Source organism: Macrotis lagotis, chromosome 1 (assembly GCF_037893015.1).
Source record: "Macrotis lagotis isolate mMagLag1 chromosome 1, bilby.v1.9.chrom.fasta, whole genome shotgun sequence".
NCBI lineage: Eukaryota > Metazoa > Chordata > Mammalia > Peramelemorphia > Peramelidae > Macrotis > Macrotis lagotis.
The window spans coordinates 926,473,534-926,497,235 of NC_133658.1; the positions used below are offsets into that span (position 1 = coordinate 926,473,534).

General features: G+C 41.2%; 1 protein-coding gene and 1 pseudogene across 1 annotated transcript; one reads left to right on the top strand and one right to left on the bottom strand.

Annotated features, from left to right (window-relative positions):
- Positions 1–14,540: 14,540 nt before the first annotated feature.
- LOC141510092 (transcription factor BTF3 pseudogene) lies at positions 14,541–15,164 on the bottom strand (annotated as a pseudogene).
- A 1,299-nt stretch (positions 15,165–16,463) lies between these two features.
- Positions 16,464–23,500, top strand: LOC141510077 (uncharacterized). The gene is given in 2 exon segments (XM_074220074.1): positions 16,464–16,530; positions 18,892–23,500. A coding segment is annotated over 1 exon segment (1,794 nt). The 5' UTR covers positions 16,464–16,530; positions 18,892–18,914; the 3' UTR covers positions 20,709–23,500.
- The last annotated feature ends 202 nt before the right edge of the window (positions 23,501–23,702 follow it).

Genomic DNA, 23,702 nt, shown 5'->3' on the forward strand with positions numbered 1-23,702 from the left:
AAGGCTAGGTGTAAAAACACCTGCCCTCAAGGAGGTCACATTCCAAAGGTTTTACTTTATTTTATTTTTTGCAAAGCAAATGTGGTTAAGTGGCTTGACCAAGGCCATACAGCTAGGTAATTATAAAGAGTCTCAGGGCTGATTTGAACTCAGGTACTCCTGACTCCAGGGCTGGTGCTTAATCCACTGAACCACTTAGCCACCCCTAATGGTTTTAACAAAAAAAAAAAAGTCAATGAGCTCTTATTAAGTATCTGATATGATCCAAGCAACTCATTGGTTCTGGGGATTCCAAGATCTTTAAAACAGGAGCTAATTTATGAATAATTAAAAACTTGCACATTCATAATCAGGAGCTAGGAGGGACAGTGGATAGAGTTCTGTGCATCAAATCAGAAAAATCTAACTTTGAATCTGACCTCAGATACTTCATAGAAAGTGGGTCTCTGGTCTCTGTACTGAAAAATGGTGGCAGTATTTGTTGCACAGAGGCAGAAGCAGATATGCTACCATATATTTACTATATAAGCACTCAAACCTATCTGTGCTATATGATGGCAGTTTGGAGTTATTCACATATTTTTAAAAATGTGAATAATGACTATCCTAACAGTCTAGGCCACAGAGGAATCAAAACATTTGACTACCAATCAGGTTATGATGTCAGGTCTAAGAACAGAATAATGAAGGATAAAAAGTTTCACCAGGAAAATTACTATACTTAATGATTTCATAAATAATCACATAATATGAACATTTAGTATATGTGCATCAATTGGCAAATATCAGCCATTCCTCATAGACTCTAAGTGAAGGTGTATATACAGTGACTACTATCAATGTGTGCTATTGCATAACAGTTAAAAAAAATAAGCTTATTTCTCTTTTTAACAGAGGAGATTTCTAAATGACCATGGGATGGTGTAACAAAATGGATCAGTACAGAAAAGCAGCAAGTTTATCTGAGGTTGATAAAAATAAAAAGTAAAATTAACTAGACCTATGAAAATCAAATGGAGAAAGACAATCAAGTACTGTGGAGGGAGCGCTGACAGTCACAAGGCTGGATTTCAGGTCGCTCAGTAAATTTGAACTCATTGGCTGAGATGTGAACCAGGACACATGGGTCATGATGACACCAGAGATCTGGCTGTTTGCTTTTCATTCTCAGGGAAGACCATGTCATCAGGGAGGTGATGCCATGACAAGCACAGGAATTGGATTTGAGTGAAGGGATGCTAGGAGATCTGGTGACTGCTGCAAGGAAGGAAGGTAGGGACTCTTCCTTCCTTTATTTGTGTGGAACCATATCCTGTGATGGAGTTGCCTGACTCTCCTCAGTCCTGCCCCCCTCCCCATATGGCCTATACAAAAACATTCCTAGCAGTATCACTGGGTAACTACTAAAGCAAAAAACCCAGGGTCCATTGGTTGGAGAATATGAATAAAACTGCCAGAATAATCTAGTGCCATTGAAAATTAGAGAGATTTATCTAGAGAAATATGAACATCAAAGAAATAATAGAGAAGGAAGCAGACAGATGTCCAGAACACCATATTTTCACTACAATTATGCAGTTATGGGTAACATCAGCAGACCCAAATCATAATATTAGAGAGGGAAGGAAAAGAAGGAAATACAGAAAGAATGATGTGGGCGGGGTAAGAGTGATCAGTCAGTGGGTATTTAAAGACAAGTGTGCAATCATTTACAATCTTTTGTTGGTTGTTTCTTCTATGGTACCTACTTATGCTTATTTTCCACATTCTTTTGTATATATCTGAAAGACAGGTTATCAGAAATGTATAGGCACTAAAATTCAAGTTCTCAGCATTATAAAAAAGAGAGTAGAGAGGGTCCCCTCTGAAGTCTGCAAAGGAATGTAAACTCCTCATTCTGCAGGTGAGGAATCTGAAGACTCATATAGTTTGGTTACTGATTCGAAGCCTGACTCTCTGGACCAAGGGTGGGGAAAGACCAGCCTGCCCAGAGAAATCATATGCAATGACACCACCATGGTAAGTACAGGCAAGAACTGAAATTCAATAAATCTAGGAGCTTCATAGGAGTGAATTAATTAAATGTTTGACTAAATATAGCAAGCTAAATTTTAAGTCAATCATTTTGTGTGGTCTGCAAATGATGTTGTAAAGAACCAAATGTCCCATAGCAGAAAAAATGGTTCCCCACCCTGCTCTACATAGCAGTCCTGTTTTTTCCTCTTTTTGTTCCCTTTATTTTTTATCATTTATTTATTTGTTTTCATGTTACTACCATAATCTTGTGAAAGTAAAATAATCTCCAGTCTCCCCACAAAGATAGAGAAACCTCATGAAAAAAAAATTGAGGGGAAAAAAAAAGGACACTTCAGTCTTGTGTTCAGATACCATCAGTTCTGTCTCTGGGACGGGTTGTGTTCTTTATCATAAGTCCATCAGAGAAGTTGCTTCAATATTTTTTTCCACAGTTACTATTGTTAACTGAATTTCCCTCCATTTTATTCCTTCCCACTCCCATTTATTCAATTCTCTCTCTCCTTTCATCCTGGCCCTGTTCAGAAGTGTGTTGTATCTGAGTATTCTCTCCACAATCTTCCCTTTCTTCTATCATCTCCTCTCTCATCTCTTTCTTCTCATTTTTCTCTAGCGTAAGATACATTTCCTCACCCTATTAGGTGTTTATGTTATGTCCTCTCTGAGCCATTTCTGATGAGAATGAAGGCTAACTCATTCCCCCTTGCCTTCCCCCTTTCCACTCCATGGAAAAAGTTTTTTTCTTGAGTCTCACGTGAAATATCTTAGCCCCTTCTTCCTTTCCTTTCCCTTCCTTCCAGCACTTTCCTTTATCACACATTGACCCCATCTTTTGACTATATTATACCATTCTCTATTGTCCCATGTACACATCTCCTTCCTGTGCTCCTTGTCTATATATGCCCCTTGTAAGAGGGATAAATGGGAAAATTCATGTGAGTTATCAGCACCTTCTTACCCTGTAGGAATCCAAACAGTTCAGCATCAGTTCTCATAATTAGTCCTTCTTGTCCACCCCTTCTCTGGTTCACTGAATCCTGTACTTGAAGATCAAACTCGGCTCAGCTCTGGCTGTTTCATTAGAGAGGTGTGAAAGTCCCCTGCTTCACTGCAAGTCCACCTTTTCCCGTGAAAGAGGATGCTCAGTTTTTATGGATAGCTGATTCTCAGTTGTAAACGGAGAATAGTCAAGCAAGAGAGGAGTGGAAAAGAAAGTTCATAAAGCCTTGGGGGTCTGTCAAATAGCAATGGGCTGAGAAATGGTTTCCTGTTTGGAAGCTAAGTAATAGAATTTAAATATTGATGTTTTCAGGACATCAGGGCAGCTGGGTGGTCAAAGGGCAGTCAGGAGGAACAGTGAGTAGAGGGCCAAACCTGGACCGAAAAATGCTCATCTTCCTGAGTTCCCAGCCAGCCTCAGATGCTTACTAGCTGCCTCACTTTCTTCATCTAGTAACTAAGCTGTATGTTTGCCAGAAAATTCCAAATGTCAACCACTTCTGAAATACCTAAGAAAAGAAATAAAAATGATGGAAGCATGAGGTCAGTTTCTGGCACTTCACCTTTTATTCCCTCCTTGCCCACTGCTCCCTCCCTGGTTTGTTTCTGAGTTTCTCCCTCCTTCCAGTGTGTTGACCAGCTTGGGCTCTTCACCCTTAGTCTCTTCCTCTAGGGGTCTGGAGCAGAGAGAGCCCTGAAGCTGCCCCAGCTCTGGTCCCTGAGGGAGGCAAGGCAAATTTGTCTCCCTGCTTCTGCTCAGGTCACAGGAGCTTTCCCACAGGGATTCCTCTCTGAATCCCTCTCAGGCACCTTTTCTCAGTTGACTCCTCTGGCCCGGGCCTGGTTCCACACTTCAGGGGCCACAAAGGGCCAGTCCCTGCCCTCAAGGCCCTTCCAGGATGACTGTGGACATCCCAAGTCACTTTACTGCTGCTCATCAGGAGATTGTCTCCCAGTTCACCACAAATCATCTCTCCCAGGTGGGTGGGTCCTGCCCAAAATGCAGCAGAATGTTTGCTGGGTTAATCCCATCTCAGCTCCAGACTATCTGACCTTCAAGGAGAGGTCTCTGAAGGAGGAAGGGAAAAGAGGAAAAACCTACTGTTTATTAAACTACTAATAACTGGTTATGAATAAGGAAATATAATCATTTCTTTCAATGTTATTCCTTCCTCAGTTTTCTAATTCACATCATCAGTGGCCAGAGGATCTATCAGATCGAAATCATTTTCCTCATTAAAAACAAACTTCTCAAAACAGCCCCCTAACTCCACCCCTGGGAACTGGGAGGAGGCTGAGTTACTCAATCTGCATTGGACAATTGCAGCTTGTCCCCAAGGACTTGGCTAGATTTTTAGGACCTTTTTCAGAGAAGTCCCCAGAAACCAGTTATAAACCCCACAAAAACACTTCCTAGACACTGAGAATTTAACAGATCTTTGGTGCTGTTCCCAAATTATCCGTATTTGATGTAAACCAAATATACTTAAAAAGTTTGTAAACATTGTGCCACACTCTCAAATAGCTCAATTCACCATTTCACAGCATTAAAGTCTAAAGAGGTTAATTTAGTGAAGGCATCATTCCATCACCCTCTAGAAATCAGCTTTTCATTAGCAGCATTTTATACCCAAGAGTTTCCAAAAACTTCAAATGTTAAAAATAAGAGAATAAAATGAATAATACTTTGGATTTGGATCAGAAACTAAAATGATTGCCTTTAGTTGCCTTGTCCTCTGTGCCCTTCATTTACAAATTTTATCCACAGAAAATCCCTTCCTGGGGCAGCAAGGTGTTGCAGTGGATAAAGCACAGGCCTTGGAGTCAGTTGTACCTGGGTTCAAATTTGGTCTCAGACACTTAATAATTACCTAGCTGTGGCCTTGGGCAAGCCACTTAACCCCATTTGCCTTGCAAAAAGCTAAAAGAAAAAAAAAATCCCTTTCAGCCTAGATGAGTTCAACACTCCTGGCATTCAGAGATCGGGGTCTTCTTGTTCCAATGACACTTTTATGATTCTTACACTTTCTAAACAGATTCCCTTCCTATCATATTTTAGGTGAATTTTGCACCCAGATCTGACCTCCCTCTCTGTGAGGTCAGACAGTGGAAGACTCCTACTAGATCAGTAGCCAATGGAGTTTAGGACAAATGACCATTAGTTCTAAAGGGTTACAGGGGACCCTCAGTTTACCCTCAGACTATAAGACCTCCCCTCAGTCTGCTGCCCAAAGGGGATCATGACTTTCCTGCTCCTGAGGAGGAGGAGGGTCTAAATCTCAGGGAAGGGGGAACAGATGCAGCAGCTCTTGAAGGTGATTGCTGGGCGGGTCCAGGTAGACCAGGAGCCTTGGGTGGAGTTTTAAGGATGGGTGGAGTCTGGGGTGGAGAAGTGCTCTTTCCAGTGGGGAGAGACTTCTAGGAAGGTCTTCCACAAGGTTGGGGGGCAGAGCTTGGGGAGAAGAGGAGGGGTCCTGGGCTGAGTGGGGCTCTGGGGGCTTGGAGATGCCTCTAAAGTGGCCTGAGAAGAAGCCAGAACTTGTCTAGCTGAGAAACCTCTGCCCTCTTCCCTTGGAGCCCAGATCTCTCTGCCTTCCTGGACCTGAGGTCGCTGACGCCTGGAAACCAGCTCTGGGGGTGCTGCAGGTCTCAAGTGATTAGGAGCCCACTCCCCTTCCCCGCACCCCCACTTCCTGGTGTCCGCTGGCTGCCCCTTGTCTGGGGTCTCATCCTGCTCATCTGACCAAGAGGTGAGTGTCTGGACGGAGCAGCGCCCCTCCCAGCCCTGGCTCCTGGACCCCAAGCTTCTGCTCTCCCAGAAGGTCCCAGGAGTTCCCCCAGCTCCTAGTCAGACTTCAGGACATGGTCCTCCAGCTTTCCCAGGCTCAGTGTCCCTCTGGAGTCCTTCTGGCCATCCTGATCTCCCTGCTGGGCGCCTCTGAGACCCCCCCCTCTGCTCCCCTTCCCCAGACTCCTGGGGCCCTGCCTCCTCAGCTTCTAGAGCCTCAGCTCCCTTCCAGGAGCTGGTTCCCAGAAGGGATTCAGTCTCAGGCTTCCCCTGGTCATTCCTGGGCCAGAGGGCCAGAGCCCTTCTCATGGCCAGCTGTCCCTCCCTCCTGGGGCAAGCAAGAAGTCCGTGGTCTGGATGGTGTCTGCACATGTGGGGGGTGCTGGGGGAGGGGATGGAAAGCCTCCAGGGAGTCAGTGGGAGGAGTCCTGGACCTCTGATTGTCCTCATCCCCTCTGGAATCCCAAAGCTCCTTCTGTCTCCTGAAGGGGCATGGGGAGAAAAAGGGGAGAGGGGGCCCAGCCTGCTGCCCCTTCCTTATCTTGGAGTCTCTCCTGGAGGGCGAGGCCAGAGTCTCTCTCTGTCCCTTGTGGGGTCTCACCCTTTGTAACTCCCTCTAGGTCAACCCCCTGCCCAAGAAGACAAGGACAGACCTCTGCCCCTCTAGGATCCTTCCTTTCCATTCCAGTCTGCAGAGGACCCAGGCCGGACCAAGCAGGGAGCATGGAACCTGAGGGAATGGCCCCTGGGAGCCCCAGCCCCCCAGCCCAGGTGAGTGCCCTTCAATCTCAGGGTTAAACAAGATCAGCCTCAGAGCACCTTGTCCAGGAGACTGGCAGGACCTTCCTGAAGGGCCCTTTCCTTACAAAAGTGGAGAGGAGGTAGAGGAGCAACCTTGCCCTGGTCTCTCCTTCTGTTTTCTTTTGTTTCAACATCTTCCTCATTTTTCTACCACCCTCCTTTCCCTCTCCCTCCCCAGGAAGCTTCAGAGTCTGGCCAAAGTTGTACAGGGGCATTTGTGTTCCACATATTTCCATATTGGTCACATTGGGGAAGTGGAATTAGAACTAAGGGGGAAAACAATGAGGTAGAAAGGAAAAACAAAAAGAAGTTAGTAAAACATGAACATGGTCTGTTTTGCTCTGCCCCCAGACTGCACAGCTGTTTCCTCTCAGTGTTTCCTCTCAGGACTGTCCTTGGTCACTGGACAGATGAGAAGAGCCACCTCCATCCTCCAGAACCATTATTAATGTTTATTAATGTGCACAACATTCATTTGGTTCTTCTCCCTTCACTTAGCATCCGTACATATGAGGCTTTGGAGGCTTCTCTAAAGTCTGACCTCTCATGATTTCTTACTAAATTATAATACTCCACAATATTCACGCACCCTACCATGTCCAGCCATTCCCCAGTGGATGGGCATCCCCCCAATTTCTAATTTTTTGCCACTACAAAAAGAGCTCCTTTGAATATTTTTGAATGTGTGAGATTTTTCCATTATTCATGATTTCTTCTGGATATAAGCCTAATAATGATACAGATGGCTCAAATGTTAGGAGCAGTTTTATTGCTCTTTGGACATAGCTTTGAAGTCCCATTATCCTCTCCAACAGCCATTTTTTTCCTTTTTTTTGTCATGGTAGCCATTATAATAGATGTGAGGTGATCCCTCAGAGTTGTTTTATTTTGCATTTCTCTAATCAATAACAATCTGGAATCACCAGTTTCAACAATGAAAAGGGGGAACTCACCACCATTGAGGAGGAAATTAAAGAGACAATTCAGGGCTATATCGCCCAAAGTTATGTCAATCCATTTGAACACCCTGTGGGGACTGCTTGAATATTTACAAAAATACAAACTACCCAGATTAACAAAAGGAAAAATGAAATAACCCCATTTCAGCAAAAGTAATTAAAGAAGCCATCAATTAATTAAACAGGAACATCTCCAAGTTAGGAAGGATTTATAAGTGAATTCTACCAAACATTTAAGGTACAACTAATTCCAGTTCCGTATAAATTATTTTTAAAAATAGTTTTGCTAAATTCCTCCTATGGAAAGATTATGGTGCTGATTAAACCAGGAAGAGTCAAAACAAAGACAATTATAGAGTAATTTCCTTACTGAACATTAAAGGAAAAATCTTAACGTTTTGGCAAAGAGATTACAGGACATTAGTACTAGATTAGTACATCATGACTGGGGAAGATTTATACCTGTTACACAGGAATGGCTCAGTATTAGGAAAAACACTGAAAAATTGAATATATTAATAACAAAACCAACAGAAATCTTATTATCTCAGTAGATGCTGAAAAAGTCTTTGACAAAATACATCCATTCATATTAAAAACTCTAGAGAGTTTAGGAATAAATGGAGTTTTCCTTAAAATACTAAGCAGAATCTCTGTAAAACCAGGAACAAATATAATATGTGTTGGGGATTAGCTAAGTAGCATTTCCAGTAAAGTTAGCAGTGATACAAGGATGCCCATTGTCAATGTTATTATTCAGTATTACCTTAGAGGCACAGCTATGTGGTGCAGCGGATAAAGCACTGGCCCTGGTTTCAGGAGGACCTGAGGTCAAATCCAACCTCAGACAGTTCATAATTGCCCAGTTGTATGACCCTGCTCAAGTTGCTTAAACGCATTTTCCATTTTGAAAAATATATATATATAGAGAGAGAGAGAGAGAGCATTAGAAGTTTTAGCTTTAGCAGTGAGAAGAAAAGGAAATTAAAGGAATTAAAATTGACATAGAGGAAGCAAAGTTTTAACATTTTGCAGATGATGTGATGGTATACTTAGAGAACCCTAGAAAACCCTCTGAAATCTATAACGATTTCAGTAAAGTAGCAGGATATAAAAAAAACACGTAAGTCATCAGTGTTTCTATATATGAACCACAATGCCAAAGCCCAAGAGATGAGATGTGAAATTCCATATAAAGTAACTGCAGACAACATAAAATACTTTGGAATCTGTCTCCTAAGACAAACCTAGAAACTGTATGAACACAATTATAAACACTTTTCATGCAAATAGTCAGACCTAAATGATTGGAAAAAAACATTAATTGCTCATGGATAGGCCAAGCTAATGTAATAAAAATGACGTCTTCCCCAACTAAATTACTTATTCAGTGCCAAACCCATCAAGCTATCCAATTGCTTCTACTGAACTAGAAAAGTAGTAACAAAATTCATCTAGATTAAGAAAAGTTCAAAAATAGCAAGGGAACTGATGAAAAAATGTAAAGGAAGGTAGACTGGCCCTACCAGATCTATAATTGCACTATAAAGAGGCAGTCATCAAAACTCCCTGCTACTAGGTACAAAACAGAGTAATGGATCATGGGATTAGCACAGGTTCAAAAGAAACTAATAAATGACTGTTTTTTGAGAAAGTCAAACACATTCACTTCTAGCCTGGGAATTCACTATTTGACAAAAACTCTTGGAAGTACTGGAAAAGAGTTTGGCAAAAACTAGATATAGCACCAGATCTCACAGCCTATCCCAAAATAAGGTCAAAATAGGATACAGGATTTAGACATAAAGGGTGCCATCATAATAAATGAATAGACTAAGAAATCCTCTGTCAGGTCAATGGAAAGGGGAGAAATTCATGACCAAATAAGAAAAAGTCCTTTAATAATTGCCAAATGTTTGATTTTGACTTTATTGAATTAAGAAGTTTTTGCACTAATTAAGCCAATGCTTTCAAGATTGGAAGGAAAAGAAAGGTGGGAAACGATTTTCATAGTTAGGAGTTTCGATAATGGTCTCATTTCTGAAATATAGAGAAATGAACCAAATTTGTAAGATAGCAAATCATTAATAAAGTCAAGGGATATGACCAGGTTGTTCTCAAATGAAGAAATTAAAGCTATCTATAACTACAAGATAAAATGCTCCAAATCATTCTTGATTAGAGAAAAACAGTTTAAAACAACTATGAGCCACCTCATAACTCTCAGATTAGCTAAGATGAGAAAAGGCAAAACAATGTTGGAGAGATTGGGTGAAGACTGGAACATGAGTGCACTGTTGGTTAGAGTTGTGTCATCATCCAACCATTCTGGAGAGTAATATGGTATTATGCCCCAAGAGCATTAAATTAAATTAAAGTGAGCATACCTTTTGACTTAGTAATACCAATACTAGACCTATATCCAGAAGAAAATTATAAAAAATGGGAAAATTTCCCCATGTTCCAAAATATTTATTAGAGCTGTTTTGTAGTAGTAAAAATTGGAAACTGGGGGGATGTCCTCCATTTCCGGAATGGCTGAGCAATTTATGGAATATGAATGTTATGAAATAGTATCATTCTATAAGAAACCATGAATCATGAACTCTAGAGAAGCATGGAATGAGTTAGAGGATCTGCAGCTGAGAAAAGGCAACAGAACCAAGGGAGCAATATATATACATGTATATACATCACCAACAACTGTGAGATGAACAACCTTGCTGGAAGCACTTGCTCTCTGGTCCATCTGAATGAACACTGTTCACTTTTTAAAAATTTCTCTTATGTTTTCCTTCTATCCCATGATTTTCTTTCTTTTCCCTTAATACTAATTCTCCATATCAAAAATGCCTAATATGTAAACATGGTAAACATAAATATATTTTTACAGCATTCACTAGACTGCCACTGAGGTGAGAGAGGTGGGAAGCAAGGGTGCCAGAAAATTGTGGGGCTTCTAAATATGCAAGTAGATGAATGTTGAAAAACTTTTATAACAGGGTTAATTGGAGAATACAAAGTAAAATTTCAATAAAAATGTTTTGGAGCATTTTTTCTTATGGCTAAGGAATAGTGTTGAATCCTTTATGTGAAAACTGCCTGTTCAGTTCAGAAAATCCAGGTGAGTATAGTCCATTCTCAGACTTGACCAATATCAGCCTAAGAGAGCAGTTCCATAGACCTAGATAGAGCATTGTCTATGAGCCTGGCATTACCATCCTTATGGGCCATTTTTTTGATTAATTTATTTTGTTACTTTTGTAAGGCAATGGGGTTAAGTGACTTGCCCAAGGTCCACCTCTAGGCAATTACTAAATGTCTGACTTGAATTCATGTCCTCCTGTCTCCAGGGCTGGTGCTCTCCCCATTGTACCACATGGCTGAACCTCCCCTGTGCCTCCTAGCTACCCCTATGGGTCATTTCTTTACAAAAATAGATAGGACATTCAATACAGAAGTAACAACATTGCCCTGCTCCCTCCTTCTTTGTTTTAAGCAGATTTTTTGGAAATTTAGCATCTCCTGCTCTATCTCCTTGCAGGGACCCCTTCACTCTTTCCTCCCTATTCTGTAGGGTCATGTGTTTCCTGTCTCCATGTTTGTTCATTATTCCCCACCTTTACCTCTCCCTCCCTTTTTCTCTAGCTCCCTTCCTCTGTCTTCCTCTCTCTGTCTCTGTCTCTGTCTGTCTGTCTGTCTTTCTCTCTCTCTCCTTGAGTTGCTGGACATGGAGGCAGTTTTGGTTAATATCCAATAACCCCCTGAAATAGAAGAAGACCCTTGGGCAAAAAAAGATACAGAAAAAGTGAATTTTTTTTTTAAAAACCTGAAGAGCTGGCTTAAAGGGTTCCCAGACCTTTAGCAGTACCATAACCATCACAAAGGCAAATCACCATGTTCTTTAGGACTCTGCTATTTAATTAGCATTTGTTAAGATGCTGCTGAGTGTCTAATTAGAGAAGATTGGGGAGAAAGGTAATTTCTGGAATTATTCAGAGTCCCAGGAGGCAATGTGTTACTCCTCTCCTAGATTCCTTTTTTATTTTTATGATTCAGTTATTTTACTCTTGCCTTTTAACCTCTTTGGGGATTTCTTGCTAAAGCTACTGGTGTGATTGACCATTCTTTTCTCCACTCATTTGATAGATGAGGAAACTGAGGCTAAATAGGTGAAATGACCTGCCCAGGGTCACCCAACTATGAAGTATCTGGGGCTGGAATTGAACTCACATCCTTCTGACTCCAGGGTCTACTCTCTGTCCTCTGTACCACCAACTGCCCAAAGAGATCCCCAGGGCGTGTCCAAGACAGAACACATAAAAGGAATGAGTTTAAGCTCTTGTCCAAATCCACTTTTGATGAACTTTAAAGGATTCCTTTGAAATAAATGCTATTATCCTTATTTCACAGGTAAGGAAACTGAGGCAAAGAGTGGGTAGGTTGCCCATGGTCACACAGTGTCTTAAAGCAGACTTGAACTCAAATCTTCCAGATTCCAGGTCTAGGATTCTATTTAATTGAGTCAGTGCTTTCTTTTAACAAGGAATAATCTGCCCCCACCAAACATAAATAAGCAAACAGACAAAAAAGAGAGTTATTGGACTTTATTTACCATGCCCAGGAGGAGTTTGGGACAGACATGTGTGCAGTGACTCTACTATTAACAAGCCACCCAAACATGATCACAACTCAGGATTTCACCTGGGATCAAACCTTTTTCTCTTATATTCTGCTTAGGGAAATGTTGAGCCTCGTGAAGATCTTCATCAAGTTAAGAATAAGAATCCAAAGCTAAAGAATTCTTCAATTCTTAAGTCAAAATCACCTTTTCTAAGAAACTTTTCTGATCCTTAAATAGCCAAGGCCTTTCCGAATGGGCTGACACCTTCTGTCTATTCTCTGTGGGTCCTAGAGGGAGCTGGTCCTACAATCCAGGAGACATGAGTTCAAAAGCTGCCTCTCTTGCCCCAACATGGGCCAAGTCACTCAACCTTTGTCTCAGTTTCCTCATCTTCAAGAATCAGGAGCAACAGAACCACTGCTCTCTAGGTTGTTGGGAGCTGAAATCAGTCCATCAGTAAACATTTATTAAGAGCCTACTTTGTCCCAATCACTGTGCTGAACCAGAGGGATTCAAACAGAGGCAAAGACCATCCCTGCCTTTGAAGAGCTCACTAATTATTGGAGCTCATCCAGTCATGAATGAAGTGAAAAAGGGCTGACCTTGCTCCCAGGCTCTTTAGCACAAGGTTTTCATCCATATTATCCCATGCCTTCATTGAGGATGAGCACGGCCTCACAGTCAGCTGCCTCACATCTTCTACTTTTAAAGGCTACAAGCAAAGATCAAAGATGAGGGAGGGTTCGTGCAGGATCTTCTGCTTCCAGGTGATGTTGCTTCCGTGCAGCCTCTGAGGATGAGCTGCAACAAGTATGGAAATATTCTCTGCTGCTTGTGCTAGTTTTGGTCTAACAATGAACACCAAGAAAAGCCAGGGGATCCATCAGTCCCACCACACCATTCAGATGTTCAATTACTGATCAAAGCCAATGGTGTGTTGCCAGGAAGGTCCACATTGGCAATGAGATCAACACTGATGTTGCTAGAGCTAGTTTGGTATTTAGGAGAGTGAAAGAAAATGTGAGAGAGAGAGAAAAGGTGGTTGACTGACCACCAGACCGTAGGTCTACAGGGCTGTTGTGTTGGCCTCATTGCTCTATGCCTGTGAATCCTGGATAGTCTACCAGCGCCATGGCAGGAAACTAAACCACTTCCATTTTAATTGTCTTAGGAACACTCTGAACATGACCTGGCAGGAGAAGGGTCCCGACCCTGAAGTGCTTTCTCAAGTAAATTGCTAAGTATTCCAACCTTGCTGCCCAGAATGTAACTATGATGGACTAGTCACATTGTTAGGATGCCAGATGTACATTTCCCAAACAAAACCTATTTTATGGAGAACTCACCGATGGCAAGTGCCCACAAATGTGTCAGAAGAAGTGATACCGAGTCACCCTAAAGGTCTCATTGCACGATTTTTTAATTGATTGTACAACATGGGAGGCCCCTGTACAGGACTGCCCAGCGTGACATGACCTCATCACTGAGGGGCTTGAGTTCTATGAGAAAGGCAGAATGGAAGCAATTGAAGGAAAACGTGATAACTACAAGTTCCGAGTACCCACCCCAAGAATTCCCATGGACTAAGCTGGTATGAGTGTGATCAATCAGAGACAGACACACGGCTATTTGTCTCAAACGTGGTAATGTCATTTTGATCTTCTTGGATAACAGTGGACAGTAAGTAACCAATTTATTGGAGACTCATCATATAAACACATACAAAAGTGAGTCATATACTGGGTAACCAGGAAATAAACAACAGAGAAGGCACGAAAAGTAAGACACTTTGGGGAAGTTTTTCTAAACCAGCACTAACTATAGATTCTCACGCACTCTTTTTTTGGAAAATTTTATTTATTTACTTAAGGCAGTAGGCTTAAGTGACTTGCCCAGGGTCACACAGCTAGGCTATTATCAAGTGTCTTGGAAATCATGTCTTCCTGAGTCCAGAGCCAGAGCTCTATCCACTACTCCACCTAACTGCTCCTCACCAGGTCTTCATGAAATTTTCTTAATCTATCATTGCTGACAGTCTTAATTTTCCTTACTTTTCCTCCAGAAATCCTCTTATCTTTCTAAGAGAACATAACAGTTTCCTTCTTTTTTTTTTACTAGGTAATGATTTTATTGACCTTTTTCCCTAATTTTAATTCCAGGCCTGTCAGCATAGCTAGGCTGCAAAGAATGAATTCTGTATAAGCAATAAATGAAAAGAGCTGCAATGTCCAACGGGCTTCAAAATATTAGAGATCTAAATCTCTAGATCCATAAACAAAAACAGTAACCAAAAGAAAAAAAGGAAAAGAAAAAGAAAAAAAGCAGTCACACGATATAAAATAGCTCCATAACTTTCAAGTTTTAACTTTCAGAAGTTGATGCTCAAATCAGTTTGCCTCGTTCTTAGAAGCCTCATCAAAATTCTCAAGGAGATCTGGAACTTCATCATCATCATCATCCTCCCCAGTGACAAGTGGTGCTTTTCCATCTACAGGTTGCTTGGGCAGAGCCTCTGCCAGTCTTCTTAAGCTAGTCAGACTGTCAGCTCCAAGCTGGTTTAACATACTGGGAAGCAATTCTGTTAGCTGCTTTGTCTCAGCATGGCCTGTAATAGTGAAAGTGTTTGCTGCCAATGACACCTGAACTTAAAGGCTGTTAAAGTAGATCACTGTTCCCTGGTTGGTAAACATATTCACCTCTTCAATACCAGAGATATTGTTTACTCGTAGTTTCTTTAAGGAAAATCTGCTGCAGCTGTTTTATGAACCACCTTCTTCTTTCTCCGAGCAGTTCCGTTCCCACCGATGCGCACTTGCACCTGCAGCTTGGCAAGTTTCTCCTGGTTCATAATCGTTTCTTTCATCTTGCCGGAACGAAAACGGAGCAGCGCAGATGCCCAGGGCTAGCACTCCCCGGGTCGCAGGGTGAAGAGCCGGAGACAGGGGAACACAGGCGGGTTACCAAGATAGCAGCCAGAGAGGAAGCCAGTTTCCTTCTTCTAAAGAGATTAGCATTCCACAGAAGAATAATTCTCAGTTTCATTTCAACTGAAAATATCCATTTCTGTTTCCCATGCTGTCTTGTACTTTTGAAGATTATAATTCCTTGTGCTGGCTTTGAGTCTTATAAAGGGTGCGACCTTTTGGCAATTAACTCTCTTTGCTTCAGGTTCCTTCTGTACATTGATGAGCATTGACCTGTCTCAATTCGGAAGTCTGTCTCAACTCTTAACTTCTCTGCATGTGGATGTTTTAGGAGGTGGTGACATTCAAGGATGTGGCTGTGGATTTCACCCCGGAGGAATGGGACCTGTTGGACAATGCTCAGAAGCAGCTATACAAGGACGTCATGCTAGAGAATGCTCAGAACTTTCTTTTCCTGGGTAAGGACTATTCCCCAGGTAACTGGGAGTCTTCCATTAAACGGAGAGTCTTCAACCCTCTCCTAGAAAATGGTTTGGCCCATTGATCACCTCTTAGAAAGTCCAAAGTGATGATCTCCTGAATCCAAGAGATCAGGTCCTCCTGCTGCCTAGCCTTTCTAAGACAGACCTTTGTTCCATGTGACTGGGAGCTAGACACAAGTCCGCAAAGTTTCCAGACATTGATCCTGCAGCTTCTTCTTGAAGATGTGCAGTGAGGGGGACCTGCTTGCTTCCTATGCTGCCCTTCCTCTTTCGGAAGGGTTTGTCATTAGAATATATTTTTTGTTACTAGGAACAAATATGTAATTCACTGTTCTTAGTGTCATTCATAGATTTCTAGCATAGCAAGAGTGCCCATGTTCTTCCTTCATATGCTGGCCAAGTCTAGTAGAGATGCAGGGAAAGGGAAGGGAATAAGTATATATAGACATCTGCTGGCAGCTAGATCCTGTACTAAGCTTTCTTCATGCATGTAATCCCACTCGATCCTCACAATCATCTTTTGGTTTGCATTTCTGTTATTATCCCATGGTATAATTGAGGAAACTGAGCCAAATAGATTGAGGGACTAATTCCTGGGTCAGTAAGAATCTGAGGACAGGTGATCGTGACTCTAGCCCACTATACTCCTGTCCCCTTGCAATGCCTCTAATTTCTTGGCTATGGAAGTGATGAAATGTGGACATCCTTGTATGAAGGAGACAAGCAAAATTGGAATTTTCTGATTCCAAATTGCTTGCAGTAATGTGGCTCTGCTTTGCACCCCCCCCATCCCTAATAAGTGAATACAAACTTCTCTCCACCCTCACACTTAATTTATCCCCCTACCTAGGATTTCCAGTTTCCAGAGAAGATTTGATCCCCCACTTGGAGCAAGAGGGTCTAAGGATCTCCTGTCCAAGTAAGTGAGGAGTCGGGCGTGTGGGTTGGATCCCAGGAGGCTTTTGGATTTGTCAGTAAAGAAGTGTTTGTCTCAGGAAGACCTGACTTATTATTTCTTTTCAGACACTTTTCAGGAGTAGGATCCTGGATAAGGCTCTCTGAGGTCCAGTATCCTCATCTGTAACACGAGGCAATGAATTCCCTGGACTTTCAGTTCCCTTCTTTTAATTTTTTTTCCCAGTTACTCACAAAGATAGTTTTCAAAATTCATCTTTTTGTAAGCTCTTGAGTTCCACATTTTTCTTCCTCCCTCCCTTTCCACCCTGCTCCCTATGGCAATGAGCAGTCTAATAATGGTTTTACAAGTACAATCATGTTAACATGTTTCCATAGTTTTTTCCATTAGCACTGGGTTGAGGGGGTGGCAACCCTGACAAAGATAGAAAACCATAAAGATAGTTTGAAAATATGATGCGAGTATTCTTTGCTCTACATTCAGTCTTCATAATTTTTCCTCTGATTCTGGACAGCATTTTCTATCACAGGCCTTTGAAGATTGTCTTTGATCTCTGAAATTCTGAGAAGAGCTGTGTTCAGCATAAGTGGTCTTCTTGTGGTGTTTCTGTTAAAATGTACAGTGTTCTCCTGGTTCTTTTAGTTTTCTTCTTTTTTTTTCTTGAAGACAATGGGGTTGTGACTTGCTCATAGTAGTTAGTTGTCTCAGGGAAGATTTGAATTCAGGTCCTCCTGACTCCAGGGCCAGTGCTCTATCTACTATACCACCCTAGTCCCCTTCAATTTTTCTTCTAGTCATGCTTCAGTGATACTATTAGAGGTCTTTGTTAGGAATTTTGAGGCATGAAGCTCTCCTTTCACTTTCTAGAGAGGCTCTGTGTCTGTCAAATATGAGTCCTTTCTAAATCAATATGAATCTACTAAGTGCCCACTGGATAAAAGGAAGTACAGGGAACATTCTCTGAAAGAATAAGGCTTTCCAGTATCCCACAGTTTGGTGAGAAAGACAGCATGGACACAGCTGTTATTGCAGCCCATCCAGCCAAGGTGGGCAGGCACTAATGTTAAAGAAAACTGGAACAGTCTTAAGGAAACAGATCTATGCTACTTCAGAAAAGCCTGGGTAAGAGTTCTAGGCAGGAGCACCAGCCAGGGAAAAACCACACTGTTGGAGTAACAAAGAGGCCTCTGCCCCATTATATCCTAGCCTATGTGGAGGATAAGGCAGGTGAAGTAAGACTAGTAAGGGACAAAGAGGCAGAAGATGAAAAACCCATCCCAGAATTTTATCTTTGGTCCTCAAGGCCCTGGAATTAAGTAGGGAGTGCCATGGTCAGGCAACGAACTTGAGGAAGACGATTTAACAGGTGATGGAGGATTGAGGGACCTGGGAAGAGATGTGAGTCAGTTCTTTTAATACCTCAAACATGAGGTCATTTGGACCCCCAACCAAAAAAGGGGCAATGATGGTGGAGAAAGGGAAGTGTTAGAGCAACCTTACACAGGTGAAATCACCTGCTTCAGTGTTGGGGCAGGGGTGTGGGAGTGATAATGAGGAGTGGATGACACCTAATTTGGCCCATGAACGATTGTGAGCATTTGTTCTGTATAGCAGTAGCAAAGCAAGATTACAGGAACATTGGGGTGTGTGAGATCGGTGGGAAAGAATAAATGCGGAGTCCCAAGGAAAGTAATATCCAAGAATCTTAGAGAAAAGAAAAAAGTATCAAGAAAAAGTGGATGATTGACAGTCTCCAAGGCTGCAAAAAGTTCCTTGAGATGATATGTAAGCATCAGAATAAATGATCAGAAAAGTAGATCTAACGAAAAAATGATGACAGGATAAGTAATAAAGAGAAATTTTATTTCTCAGGTTGTCATAAAATTTACAAAGAATGACCATGGAAGAAAGCATCAAAACTGGTCCATTCGGGACAGTTGGCCAATTACCTCAACATAAGAAAAAGCATTGTCTGCAACCAAAATGCTCTTGATGCAAAGAAAAATAAAAAGGAGAACATCTGTCCAGTTCAGTGGCCGGAGCGTACTCCTTCACCTGGCTGGAGTTCTACTCTCTGGTGCTGACATTTGGGTCAGGTCACTCAGCCATTTAGAACTCATGACCAGAAGAGTAACACATCCTGACTAGGTGGCTGCGCACTTGTTTCACATTTGTGGTGAGGATCCATTGCAGTTGTGTGGAACTTTTTGATCATTAAATTGTCTCATGTGTAAGTTTATATTATTGTCAAATGATTGATTCTGCTCATTTAAGTTTGAGGTTTTATTCTTTTAACTGGGGAGACTTTCTTCCAGGAAGAAGAGAATATCATCATACATTTATGTGTGTGTTTGTTTCCACCAGATGCAGAGACCAAGTGTGATCAAATGAGTGCAAATCTGAAAATGACCTCCTGGAATGACTTTACTGCTTCTGGTGAAGAGAGGACTCATGTTGGTAACCATGAGCTTATCTACACTACAGAGAATCATTATGAATATACTCAATATGGAAAAATTTGTCAAAGAAGTGACAGTTTCACTGAACATCAGAAAATCCACACTGAAGAGAAAACTTATGAGTATAAGCAATGTGGAAAGACTTTCTTTCCTAGCTCCAAACTTGCTGTACATCAGAGAATCCACACTGGAGAGAAATCTTATGAATGCAATCAGTGTGGAAAGACTTTCACAAGGAGCTCCCATCTTACTATACATCAGAGAATCCACACTGGGGAGAAACCTTATGAATGTAATGAGTGTGGGAAGACTTTCACACAGAGCTCTGTACTTGCTGTACATCTGAGAAGCCACACTGGGGAGAAACCTTATGAATGTAATCAGTGTGGGAAGACTTTCACACAGAGCTCCTCTCTTATTCATCATCAGAGAATCCACACTGGGGAGAAACCTTATGAATGTAATCTATGTGTAAAGTCTTTCAGAAAATGCTCCTCTCTTGTTTATCATCAGAGAATTCATACTGGGGAGAAGCCTTATGAATGTAATCGGTGTGGAAAGACTTTCAGACACAGCTGCAGTCTTACTGTACATCAGAGAATCCACACTGGGGAGAAACCTTATGTATGTGATCAGTGTGGAAAGACTTTCACAAGGAGCTCTCCTCTTGCTGTACATCAGAGAACCCACACTGGGGAGAAACCTTATGAATGTAATCAGTGTGGGAAGACTTTCAGAAAGAGCTCCTCTCTTATTCATCATCAGAGAATCCACACTGGGGAGAAACCTTATGAATGTAATCTATGTGGAAAGTCTTTCAGAGAATGCTCCTCTCTTGTTTATCATCAGAGAATTCATACTGGGGAGAAGCCTTATGAATGTAATCAGTGTGGAAAGACTTTCAGACACAGATCCAGTCTTACTGTACATCAGAGAATCCACACTGGGGAGAAACCTTATGTATGTGATCAGTGTGGAAAGACTTTCACAAGACACTCTCATCTTGCTGTACATCAGAAAATCCACCCTGGGCAGTAACCTTATGAATGTAATCAGTGTGGGAAGACTTTCACGCAGAGCTCTGGACTTACTATACATCAGAGAATCCACACTGGGAACAAACCTTATGAATGTAATCAGTGTGGGAAGACTTTCACACAGAAGTCTGGACTTGCTTCACATCAGAGAATCCACACTGGGAACAAGCCTTATGAATGTAATCAGTGTGGAAAGACTTTCACATGGAGCTCTGGACTTGCTTCACATCAGAGAATCCACACGGGGGAGAAGCCTTATGAATGTAATCAGTGTGGAAAGACTTTTACACAGGGCTCCAATCTTACTGTCCATCAGAGAATCCATACTGGGGAAAAGCCTTATGAATGTAATCTATGTGGAAAGACTTTCAGAGCCTCTCTTGTTTATCATCAGAGAATTCATACTGGGGAGAAGCCTTATGAATGTCATCAGTGTGGAAAGACTTTCAGACACAGATCCAGTCTTACTGTACATCAGAGAATCCACACTGGGGAGAAACCTTATGTATGTGATCAGTGTGGAAAGACTTTCACAAGGAGCTCTCCTCTTGCTGTACATCACAGAATCCACACTGGGGAGAAACCTTATGTATGTGATCAGTGTGGAAAGACTTTCACAAGACGCTCTCATCTTGCTGTACATCTGAGAAGCCACACTGGGGAGAAACCTTATGAATGTAATTAGTGTGGGAAGAGTTTCACACAGACCTCTGGACTTACTACACATCAGAGAATCCACACTGGGAACAAACCTTATGAATGTAATCAGTGTTGAAAGACTTTCGCACGGAGCTCCTATCTTGCTGTACTTCATAGAATCCACGCTGGAGAGAAGCCTTATGGATATAATCAATATGAAAATGGTTTTTAAGATGCCCAACCAATTTTGTAAGTATCAGAAAATCCACCCTGGAATGAAATGTTTGAATGTAATCAGTTTGGGAAATCTTGCCCCATGTCTGAGAATGAACACTGGTGAGAAACCTGAGAAATATTGATTACATTCCAAAGCTTTTAATATACACGTTCATCTTCCTGGACATCAGAGAATCCACTCTGGAGACAATATTTATGAGTGTGGTTAGTATGTAAAGCTTCTCTTACTTACTTCCACATTGCCAAACGACTGTGCCAATTCCCGGATCAATTTCTGGGTATTCATTTAATTCATGGATAATAAATTTAGTATAACAAAAATTATTAATGGAATAGACATTTTTTTATCTCCTGTAAACCAAAGATGAATCATGGAAGCCTCCAAGTACTTATACACCCTTAGATGAGTTGATGTTCCCAAAAGGTCCTGATCAGTTTTGACAGGTTCAAAATTTACGAGAATGACTATATTTATTTTTAGGTTTTTGCAAGGTAAATGGGGTTAAGTGGCTTGCCCAAGGCCCCTTAGCCAGGTAATTATGAAGTGGTTGAAACCAGATTTGAACCCAGGTACTCCTGCCTCCATGGCCAGTGCTTTATGAGAATGACTATTCTAATGAGGATTTGGGAAGCATAACACCTCACCCAATCTAGAGAAAAATTTATATCCAGACCATCTTTGAATAGGGTAATCTAGACAAAAGGGGAAATCCACTTTTCCTTGAACCTGCCTGACTACAACACAATGGACCAGAATTCACCTCTTTACCTTTTACCACTTATCTAAAGTTTTCAAGTTGGGGAAGGCTTGTCCCAAGATTTCCTCTCCTCATCAGCCCTCCATTGAAGACTGACTGAATAATCTAAGGGGGCTGATTTCTGAATGAGGAAATGAAAATGTGAAGAGATGTTTAGCCCTAATTCAATAATTGGTTATTAATATATGGGAACAATAATCATTTCTCTCAGAGAATTCGTTCAGGACGATAAACCTCATTGATACCATCACTATGGAAAATCATCAGACTAAAATCTTCCCTTATTTCCCATCAGGGAATTCACATGAAATAGAAATCCTACTCTTGTAATGAATGTGTAAAAGCATATAAATGGAGAACAAAGTTTGATAGTCATCAGAGGAACAAGTTCCACATGGATGCAGTTGGAAAGACATTCAGCCTAATATCATCTCTTTACATCAAGGATTCATAGGTCCCACCTTCTCAAGAAGATGGAAGTCACTGGACATCAGACTGAGGAACAAGTTCCACAGGGATGCTGCTGGAAAGGCCTTCAGCCTAAGATCATCTCTTGACATCAAGGATTCATCATAGAGAGAAGACATAAAACACTTAATGAGCTCCCACCTTCTCTGGAAGATGGAGTTCAGTAGACATCAATCTAGTCATACTAAAGAGAAGTCTTAAAATTCAGAATTCTGTGAAGGCCTTCACCCAAATCTTATCACTGTATATACATTGGAGAAGACTTCCTGAGCTTACATTTATGGAGCTAATTAGTGAGGAAAGGCCTGTCCCTTCAGCATAGACTTTATTGTATATCACATATCACATCCAAAGCAAGAAGTTCTAAAAATGGATTGAAGTGTTTTTCTGAAATCATAAGGTTTCTCTACAGCTCTCCTAAAATATTTCATGGCACAGGTGGAAGAGGGTATTCCTCTTGGTCCTTACCCTAGGAAGGAGAAAAATCTACTATTGAAAATTTAGAATGGAACAAAGAGTATTGTTTGACTCATTATTTTGTGAAGCCTCCCTCATCATAAGTATATATCAAGGAGAACAAAATTGTAAACTCTTCTCACATGAACTAAAAGTGCTTGGAGTGGTTTGATGTTTTAAGCGCAGAGTGCAAACGGAAAAAATTGCATTGCAACAAATACTTTGAAGGCCAATGGATGGTGCATTTCAAAAAGACCAGTTCCCTGTTTCTGAAACGTGGCAACTCTTGCAAGATCACACCAGTAACTTTGTTTTTTCCCCTTATCTTTTCTTACCGTCTTTTGATATCATGTCTACATCTTCCAGGAAGCAAATCTTAAGGGGGAGCTAACTTAAGAAAGGACTTTCCCCCCCTCCCCCAGCTCATAGTCACTTTTGTAAAAGAGATTGAAAGTAATGCCTCCAAAGGAATAAATCCCAGATTGATCCTTAACTGGCATCATACTCTAGCATAATTGGATCATTGCAATTGAAACAAAATGTGAATAGCTTTAGGTTCAACTCTTTTGGGGAAAGGGAAACCCACCAATCATGACACATAGATGACCTACTGTTTCCATTTTCTAAATAGGAATTTTCAGTCCTCTGTGCTTGTCTGTTTGCTCGGAGAAGTTTGAGACACTATTACTGTTTTGAAATGCATGCATGTTACAAAATGAATCTCTGACTGAGGAAAAAAATAAAACTCCAAATTTTGTGTAAAAAAAAAAGGTTGGCCCTCTTGTTCTAGTATGGATTTCATTCTATTTCCCATTATAAGAGAACTCATTAATCATCCCATATTTCACACCGTATATGAAACCAGTAAAACCCCTCTTGAAATCTCGATGTTTTTCGTTAATCTTCAGTAATAATGCTTTGAATTCATGTGTCATCATTTCTTCAGCTATTCAGCAGTTGATGAGTACTCATCTTTGTTTCTTTGATGGCTCGAAAAGCTCCAGTTATAAATATAACTGACTGCTTAGTCTGAAGTGTTAGCTGGATAAAGTTTTCTATGTAAAATAATTTGAAAAATATATTCAGTTGCACTGTCATGTGATTGACAGCAAGATTTTGTT